The 10,288-nt window shown below is 34.7% G+C and overlaps 1 protein-coding gene across 2 annotated transcripts in view; it reads right to left on the bottom strand.

Annotated features, from left to right (window-relative positions):
• Positions 1 to 2,053: 2,053 nt before the first annotated feature.
• Positions 2,054 to 10,288, bottom strand: part of LOC132730011 (fibropellin-3-like) — a 29,044-nt gene continuing 20,809 nt past the window's right edge. For both annotated transcript variants that reach the window (XM_060715855.1, XM_060715856.1), the window contains exons 7-12: positions 9,992 to 10,105; positions 9,469 to 9,585; positions 9,004 to 9,117; positions 7,549 to 7,662; positions 3,602 to 3,739; positions 2,054 to 3,081 (exon numbers count right to left, since the gene is read on the bottom strand). In XM_060715855.1, the coding sequence (XP_060571838.1) occupies positions 3,047 to 3,081; positions 3,602 to 3,739; positions 7,549 to 7,662; positions 9,004 to 9,117; positions 9,469 to 9,585; positions 9,992 to 10,105 (632 nt within the window). In that variant the 3' untranslated portion in view covers positions 2,054 to 3,046. The remainder of the gene's footprint in view (positions 3,082 to 3,601; positions 3,740 to 7,548; positions 7,663 to 9,003; positions 9,118 to 9,468; positions 9,586 to 9,991; positions 10,106 to 10,288) is intronic.

Here is a 10,288-nt window from a genome sequence, read left to right as displayed (position 1 = left end):
TTTCCTTGGGCTAGAGCTGTGTGCCTTGTATTGCTGTAAAATAAAACTTCCAAATAATTTGCGACGAAATCACCTTAATGGTGTTTCCACAGTTGGCGCCAGAAAATGGTGTTTTTTACGATAATAGTACACTTTATATAGGGAAAGAACAAATCGCCGGTGCAAAAACGACCATGCCATGAGGAAATCTGAAAGTCATAATTCTTTGTCAAGCGCTTTTTGACTTATATTACGTAATGGAGAACCATCGAACTAATACAATTTCCAATGCGCAACGAAATCACTCAAATGGTGTTTCCACGGTTGGCGACATTTCTCCGTGGCAATTGATCTAGGACATCGAGACCAACAGGGTTTGTCTCTCACCGCCGACTCAAAAAGCATATGGGCTAGCAGTCGGTCATTTGCGGAACAATCACTGCATGGTTAGTAATAAAAGGAAAGACAATAAGGTGCACCAAACATTTTTTAATAATCGGCGTACAAAACAGACACGCAAAAATAAAACAACAAATAAATATATATGTATTAACATTGAAAGAAATCAAATTTACGACCCTGTTAAGACTCAAAAGATTCAGATGTGTGGAGTTGGCCGCTGTGCCGCCAGGCCGCCAACTTCACGCTGCTAGGCAGCTGGGCCGTCAACTTCACACATCTAAAAGATTCGATAAGTTTTCGCACAATTACCGAGTTACCGGATATTACCAGCCACAAGCATAGTATTCAAGAAATCTATCCAGTATACACAAGATATGTTTTACTTTTTGTAACATAAAATTGGTGAAAAAACATCGACATTCACTTAATGTTTTAGTCATTTACATAAAAAAAAGAAAATAAACAATAATTATCATTTACACAGAACAAAATCACATATTTGAGATATGATGTGATATGATGTGATATGATATGTGTATTGGATTTGTCTTGCTTTAAATTTAGAACACTCCATTCAAAATTTTAGGGATTTCAATATCATAAACAAAACAACGAACAACCACCAGTATAAAGCCAGATCAGACTGCACAAATGTGGCAAAAACCAATCACTTTTGGTTCGAATGGGTTAATAGTTAACAGAAACAAACAAATGCTTTGTTTTCTTTGATCAGAAAGATAGCAAAAGAGCGTTGAAGTCTTTTGACTAAGTCATGTAAGTAGGTCAAGTTTATTTAGCAACTACTGAAACTATTGTGAAATCACTTTTAACACATGTATTTCTGGCTTTAGCTATGTTAGGATTGCACAATATGTTGCGGACACATATATTTAAGAAATAACATCGGCCTGAGAGGAGTATATCGGCTATTTAACACCGGTTTGGAGTTTTGATGCGTAGGAATTGACCACGAAGGCCGTAGGCCTGAGTGGTTAATTTTGTCGCATCAAAACGACAAAACCGGTGTTAAATAGCCGATATACACCTCTCAGACCGATGTTATATCGATTCTAACACGATAAAATAATAAAAATCACAAAAAAGTTATTTTTCAAGCGGAAATAACTTCCGGTGCGATTTTCGTATATATAACGCTGTTCGATTTTTCGCACCCTACTGTTGCGAAGATATAGAAATAATCAAACAAAGAAATAATATAGAAAAACACGTTATTTTATCAAAGTTTTTCAACAATAAAAACTTACGTCGTATTGTGTTTACATCAGTGCCCCATTTATCATTCTTGTATGTATGAAGTAACGTTAGCTTGTTTATGAATGAGTTGTTTACTTAGGATGACGTCATTACGCTGCTTACGGATTGGCGCCGTTTTGTCAAAATATTTATTAACTGATATGGATCTAATATGTGGCGTTAGTGTATGTGAGATATTATTTCGGTATTGTATGAAAAGAAAACATTAACACGAACTGAAAATATAAATAAAAATGCTTTTTTATTGTTGCTTTAAAATGCTTTGTAAAAGTATACCAATCGAGGGTGAAAACATAACAGCGCATATACAAGTTAGTCCCCTAACCGGTGTTTATTGGCAGTTTAACACCAGTTTTTTTCCTTCTTTGCTTTGTCTATAGTGGCAAAATCACGTGAGTGTTAGAATTATATTTTAAAAGCGTTTCATCGACTGTTGAAAGATTGTTTTCTGTAACAATGACAAGATGACGTAAAACACGCGTCTCGTCAATCATCATAAATGTCATAAATGATCAACTGAAAAGTATTTTACTATACATTGTTGAGTACAATTAATCGTTTATGTACACAGCTACAAAAACCTAATTGAACTATCAAAAAAAGCTAGGTTAGATGGTGTATAGTATGCATTTGATAACAATTTTTAGACATTAAAATGAAAACATGGCAACGTGGATTGTGATATTGACTTGATATAAAGCTTTTAGTTTCTAGAAATGAAAATGAGGCTAAATTAATTGGATCCAATAATAATTTCTATTCGAACATCACGAGGGTGCAAACGCTGAAGGTGCATTTAATAGCGTTATTTTCAATATGATATTCTAAAAGGCTTTTATTGTTGCTCTTGAAAGGCTTTGGTCTTTTTGTCAAAAGTTGACTAACTAACAAAATGGGTAGACATGAAAATGTACCACTAAATGAAAGAATACGCTACGGCGTTTTAAGCAGTCTGCTATTTATTGTTATTTTTATTGTTATTATTATTGTTATTTTAATCAAAATTTGATAATATCCGATCTAATTATTTTCTTGTAAATTAAACGAAAATTAACGATTTCTTTTCTTTGATGAAATCTTAAAGTGACGAAACCGATTCTAGAGTACATGTATTTGCATATTTTTCACTTGTTGAACAGTATGGATTCTTGACATGGCAATAATTTCTTTATCACATGTATGTGCAATTACATTTCAATTGTAAATGTACGTGCATATGTCTGTACTTATATTGAAATGTTTAAAACTTTAATGGAATGTAAGTGTTGAGTTGATACCATTCTAACTTAAGCAATTGCTGTACAGTGAATGTTTGATCCCCGACTTGCCAGCTGATTGAATCATCTTCAAATCCCCCAGGCTGAGACTAAAACACTGTCAAAAAAGTCATCTAACCGAACTTCATCTTCAAATACAACGGCAGATCTGTAAGAATAGAAAATGTTAAAAGAAATTATCCTAAATGTTCTCTGATTGCTGAATATATATTTGGCCATGGAAATACTATAACTGCCGTTTATTTTTTTTAGTAAGACATACTTGTATTTGGGTAAATTCGTAGAATTAAAACAAAATGTAATGTGTGGGGTTAAATAATATTATACATTGGGACCAACAATTTATGCGTAATGACGGCTTCACAACAATACAAGATAAGATTCGATAAGTCAATATATGGATTTCAATAACCGTCAACTTATCATTTGGAAATATGTTTTTTACAATCATATATTGACAAACTGGACTTAAATCACGGCATCTATCAAAATTTCGTGAAAATTCGGTAGTTTCCGCAACCTTTCGTTTCTAGCCGAGGTCTACTGGCGATTGCAGTGCTAAAAACCAATGTGTATTAATTTGTAACGTGTACAGCTGTAACACTTTTGAAAACATTCCCAACTTTTATCCCTCGGAAAAATTGAGTTTAAAAATTTTTTTTACAAACCTCTCTTTGTCCCTCTCTCCTTTATTTTGCACAGTTTACGCATGATGTACATTCGACGACGTTTACAAAGCAGCCCACATATAACGATTAATAGGCCTACTACAAATGCAATGAATATGAAGAACTTTGGCCAATGGTCTGAAATTTCAAAAAAAAGAAATACGTCTTCGCTGAAATTAAGTTTCATTTAATACCCTTTTTATGTATCCAACTAAGAAAATGATTCATCACCATGTTCCTTACACTGGACTTGTAAAATTTATTTTTCTCCGACTGAAGCATGACAAATTTTAACAGTTTTTTTTTTATCAAATATTGGGTTATTATCCTTCTATAGTTGTTTTATAGTTTATTCATATACATAGAGATGATTTAATGAGTGTAAGTTTACTAAAATACTAAATTTATTGAACGAGTTGAATGAAATTATATTATTTGAACCTCTGACAAGCACATTATTTTATTCCACGAGTTCAATTAATTCAGTAATGTTTTGGTGTTCTTTCTCTTTTGTATCATAGTCAAACATAAAAGCACGTTCCCTGTTGTCACAATATGAAACCCCGGCAAAAATGAACCAATGAACGAACATCTGAATATGACATTTCTGTCGCTTTCCCTTTCTCTGCCGTCACAATATGTAAACCCCAGCAAAAATGAGCCAATCAATGGGCATGCTCTGGAGTGCGGGTAACTAATACCCGCAACTCCAGTTAACGCACTGTGCATGTATATGTATACGATTTAAACCTGAAAAGGTCTCCAAACTATGATACATTATTCAGTAATGAACTACCAGTCTTCATACAGTCTAAGGCTAACATTTAACGCGTTTTAACGATGTGCTTATATACGCAAATGACATCGCGTCAATTATATGCACGGCGTGCAATACCCGTATACGGAGTCCCAAAAGCGAAACATGGGGTGTGTAATAAATGTATCTATATAATTTCAAGGAAATAACAAAATTCCCAATCCCCGGTTCAAACGAGCAAACGAACCCATTAATAGATGAAAGTACTTGCCTATTTCGCAATCTTTTCCAGCGTAACCAACTTGACATGTGCAGTTGTATCCGTCTAGTCTGTCTTCGCAAGTACCAGCATTCTTGCACGGATCTGATGCGCATTCGTCAAGTTCTTAGAATTGAAAAAATAATCATGAATGGACCTGAATTGAAGTTATTTTTAATGGTTGATTTTACATTTTCTTCAATGAGAGCGTTAAATGATATTTATCTATTTATTTTTTTTTTTTTTTTATTTATTTATTTATTCATTTATTTTTATTTTTTTTTATTTATTTATTTATTTGTAAATTACATTCATTTAAAAGGTACTAAATGTATGTACATGTATGTATACTAGGCTTATTGAGGGGCCTTCCGCCTTTTCAGAGAACGGACCCCGGACATGTCACCATTCATGTCCGTAAATATAATTTTCAACCAAAAGGTGACCTTTAAGAATAATCTAATATCTTCAGGAATTCTTTTTCCTGTTTTGTTTGCTTATTAAGCAATGAAGTTTCGAGTGCACTCGCACTAGTGTCTATTAGTCATTGAAGAGTACGCTCTTTACTTTAGATCGCTCATCGTATTTCGTTATACTATTTATACTATGTAAAGTATTACATTGTCCCTCTGCTCTTGTATGCACAGAAGTATCAGTTCCTTGCGAAAGTGAAGGCAACTATAGTACTGGTAAACTGCTTGACAACCTGCCCAGGAAACATGGTGGTGGCTGAACTGTGCTCTGGTAAATTCAATTTGGCTTACTGTCGTGATCCGGAGTGAAAACTAACTAACTATTTCCCCTCTACCACCAGGGCGTAGATGGTGTATCGTATTGAACACATTTTAAAAACAATTGTCTGTTCATCGAAACAGGGCTCAAATTTTATGAAATAGCACAGTATATGTGTTCTTGAATTCTATATCCGTTTTTTTTCTTTGTCTCCCCTTAGAAATTTAGACAGAAAACAATTACGTCGATTAGCGCACTAATGCGACTTTTATCCGCAACAAAATCACAGAAATGAACCAATGAACGAACATCTGAATATGACATTTCTGTCGCTTTCCCTTTCTCTGCCGTCACAATATGTAAACCCCAGCAAAAATGAGCCAATCAATGGGCATGCTCTGGAGTGCGGGTAACTAATACCCGCACTCCAGTTAACGCACTGTGCATGTATATGTATACGATTTAACCATGAAAAGGTCTCCAAACTATGATACAATTCAGTAATGAACTACAGTCTTCATACAGTCGTCTAAGGCTAACATTTAACGCGTTTTAACGATGTGCTTATATAACGCAAATGACATCGCGTCAATTATATGCACGGCCGTGCAATACCGTATACGGAGTCCCAAAAGCGAACATGGGTGTGTAATAAATGTATCTATATAATTTCAAGGAAATAACAAAATTCCCAATCCCGGTTCAAACGAGCAAACGAACCCATTAATAGATGAAAGTACTTGCCTATTTCGCAATCTTTTCCAGCGTAACCAACTTGACATGTGCAGTTGTATCCGTCTAGTCTGTCTTCGCAAGTACCAGCATTCTTGCACGGATCTGATGCGCATTCGTCAAGTTCTTAGAATTGAAAAATAATCATGAATGGACCTGAATTGAAGTTATTTTAATGGTTGATTTTACATTTTCTTCAATGAGAGCGTTAAATGATATTTATCTATTTATTTTTTTTTTTTTTTATTTATTTATTTATTCATTTATTTTTATTTTTTTTTTATTTATTTATTTATTTTGTAAATTACATTCATTTAAAAGGTACTAAATGTATGTACATGTATGTATACTAGGCTTATTGAGGGGCCTTCCGCCTTTTCAGAGAACGGACCCCGGACATGTCACCATTCATGTCCGTAAATATAATTTTCAACCAAAAGGTGACCTTTAAGAATAATCTAATATCTTCAGGAATTCTTTTTCCTGTTTTGTTTGCTTATTAAGCAATGAAGTTTCGAGTGCACTCGCACTAGTGTCTATTAGTCATTGAAGAGTACGCTCTTTACTTTAGATCGCTCATCGTATTTCGTTATACTATTTATACTATGTAAAGTATTACATTGTCCCTCTGCTCTTGTATGCACAGAAGTATCAGTTCCTTGCGAAAGTGAAGGCAACTATAGTACTGGTAAACTGCTTGACAACCTGCCCAGGAAACATGTGGTGGCTGAACTGTGCTCTGGTAAATTCAGTTTGGCTTACTGTCGTGATCCGGAGTGAAAACTAACTATTTCCCCTCTACCACCAGGGCGTAGATGGTGTATCGTATTGAACACATTTTAAAAACAATTGTCTGTTCATCGAAACAGGGCTCAAATTTTATGAAATAGCACAGTATATGTGTTCTTGAATTCTATATCCGTTTTTTTTCTTTGTCTCCCCATAGAAATTTAGACAGAAAACAATTATGTCGATTAGCGCACTAATGCGACTTTTATCCGCAACAAAATCACAGAAATGAACCAATGAACGAACATCTGAATATGACATTTCTGTCGCTTTCCCTTTCTCTGCCGTCACAATATGTAAACCCCAGCAAAAATGAGCCAATCAATGGGCATGCTCTGGAGTGCGGGTAACTAATACCCGCACTCCAGTTAACGCACTGTGCATGTATATGTATACGATTTAACCCTGAAAAGGTCTCCAAACTATGATACAATTCAGTAATGAACTACAGTCTTCATACAGTCTAAGGCTAACATTTAACGCGTTTTAACGATGTGCTTATATAACGCAAATGACATCGCGTCAATTATATGCACGGCCGTGCAATACCGTATACGGAGTCCCAAAAGCGAACATGGGTGTGTAATAAATGTATCTATATAATTTCAAGGAAATAACAAAATTCCCAATCCCGGTTCAAACGAGCAAACGAACCCATGAATAGATGAAAGTACTTGCCTATTTCGCAATCTTTTCCAGTGTAACCAACTTGACATGTGCAGTTGTATCCGTCTAGTCTGTCTTCGCAAGTACCAGCATTCTTGCACGGATCTGATGCGCATTCGTCAAGTTCTTAGAATTGAAAAATAAATCATGAATGGACCTGAATTGAAGTTATTTTAATGGTTGATTTTACATTTTCTTCAATGAGAGCGTTTCATGATATTTATCTATTTATTTTTATTTTTATTTATTTATTCATTTATTTTTATTTATTTATTTATCTATTTATTTATTTATTTTGTATATTACATTCATTTAAAAGGTACTAAATGTATGTATGTATGTATACTATATAGGCTTATTGAGGGTCCTTCCGCCTTTTCAGAGAACGGACCCCGGACATGTCACCATTCATGTCCGTAAATGTTATTTTCAACCAAAAGGTGACCTTTAAGAATAATCTAATACCTTCAGGAATTCTTTTTCCTGTTTTGTTTGCTTATTAAGCAATGAAGTTTCGAGTGCACTCGCACTAGTGTCTATTAGACATTGAAGAGTACGCTCTTTACTTTAGATCGCTCATCGTATTTCGTTATACTATTTATACTATGTAAAGTATTACATTGTCCCTCTGCTCTTGTATGCACAGAAGTATCAGTTCCTTGCGAAAGTGAAGGCAACTATAGTACTGGTAAACTGCTTGACAACCTGCCCAGGAAACATGTGGTGGCTGAACTGTGCTCTGGTAAATTCAGTTTGGCTTACTGTCGTGATCCGGAGTGAAAACTAACTATTTCCCCTCTACCACCAGGGCGTAGATGGTGTATCGTACTGAACACATTTTAAAAACAATTGTCTGTTCATCGAAAACAGGGCTCAAATTTTATGAAATAGCACAGTATATGTGTTCTTGAATTCTATATCCGTTTTTTTCTTTGTCTCCCCATAGAAATTTAGACAGAAAACAATTATGTCGATTAGCGCACTAATGCGACTTTTATCCGCAACAAAATCACAGAAATGAACCAATGAACGAACATCTGAATATGACATTTCTGTCGCTTTCCCTTTCTCTGCCGTCACAATATGTAAACCCCAGCAAAAATGAGCCAATCAATGGGCATGCTCTGGAGTGCGGGTAACTAATACCCGCACTCCAGTTAACGTACTGTGCATGTATATGTATACGATTTAACCCTGAAAAGGTCTCCAAACTATGATACAATTCAGTAATGAACTACAATCTTCATACAGTCTAAGGCTAACATTTAACGCGTTTTAACGATGTGCTTATATAACGCAAATGCCATCGCGTCAATTATATGCACGGCCGTGCAATACCGTATACGGAGTCCCAAAAGCGAACATGGGTGTGTAATAAATGTATCTATATAATTTCAAGGAAATAACAAAATTCCCAATCCCGGTTCAAACGAGCAAACGAACCCATGAATAGATGAAAGTACTTGCCTATTTCGCAATCTTTTCCAGTGTAACCAACTTGACATGTGCAGTTGTATCCGTCTAGTCTGTCTTCGCAAGTACCAGCATTCTTGCACGGATCTGATGCGCATTCGTCAAGTTCTTAGAATTGAAAAATAATCATGAATGGACCTGAATTGAAGTTATTTTAATGGTTGATTTTACATTTTCTTCAATGAGAGCGTTTCATGATATTTATCTATTTATTTTTATTTTTTTTATTTATTTATTTATTCATTTATTTTTATTTATTTATTTATTTATTTTGTAAATTACATTCATTTAAAAGGTACTAAATGTATGTATGTATGTATACTAGGCTTATTGAGGGGCCTTCCGCCTTTTCAGAGAACGGACCCCGGACATGTCACCATTCATGTCCGTAAATATTATTTTCAACCAAAAGGTGACCTTTAAGAATAATCTAATATCTTCAGGAATTATCTGTTTTACCGGCTTCGCAATTTAATCCGACGATTCCCGGCGGACAAGTGCAATTATAACCGTTCTCTTCTTGCGTACATGTTCCGTTGCCTTGACATGGTGACGCCGCACAACTATTGTATAAGTCTATAAAACAATTAAAAAAAGAAATTAGCAAATAGTTTACGTCAGAGCAGCATGCTGTCATTTCGTTATGTTAATGCAACAATTTGTATCCGCAATCCTTCATGGAGTAATCCTTAAAAATGTGTAGTGCACATGCACGAATGATTTTAATTGCACTTAATGATAAATATGGTAACATACTTTCTAGTCTTTTCCTTTTAAGCTAATCTTTATTAAATTCACTTCCAATGTTACTTTGGCCCGTTAAAACAGAGTGGACTATTTTTGCCGTCTATCCGTAATGCATAAGTACGACTATAAAAAGGATCCATTCTGTTTTTGTTTATTTTAAATAAATTATACAAAAAATAATTTATTCAGATAAACATAATTTAATACAACTTCTATACGTTTAACATTCCTTTACCAATTTCACAATAATCTCCGGGGTAAGCGCTATCACATTTACAGTAGAATGCATCCACTTCGTCAATGCAGGCGCCGCCATTTTGACACGGAGATGACATACATTCATCGATGTCTGGGTTGCATGCAAACATTAGAAAAATATAAATACATTGTATAATCGACTAAATGCGATGGCGACAGTACGACAATTATATACATGTACATCGATGGTATCTTAATTAGACGGTGAGTAATTGTCTGATTTAAGCTCAGTTTCTTTTCAAAGAAAAAAAAATAAAGGTATTGTTACAGTCAT

Source organism: Ruditapes philippinarum, unplaced genomic scaffold (genome assembly GCF_026571515.1).
Source record: "Ruditapes philippinarum isolate M1 unplaced genomic scaffold, ASM2657151v2 ctg1315_1_1_1_1, whole genome shotgun sequence".
Taxonomy (NCBI): domain Eukaryota; kingdom Metazoa; phylum Mollusca; class Bivalvia; order Venerida; family Veneridae; genus Ruditapes; species Ruditapes philippinarum.
The sequence above is the reverse complement of the archived record's forward strand: the minus strand, read 5'-3'. Positions and strand labels throughout refer to the sequence as shown.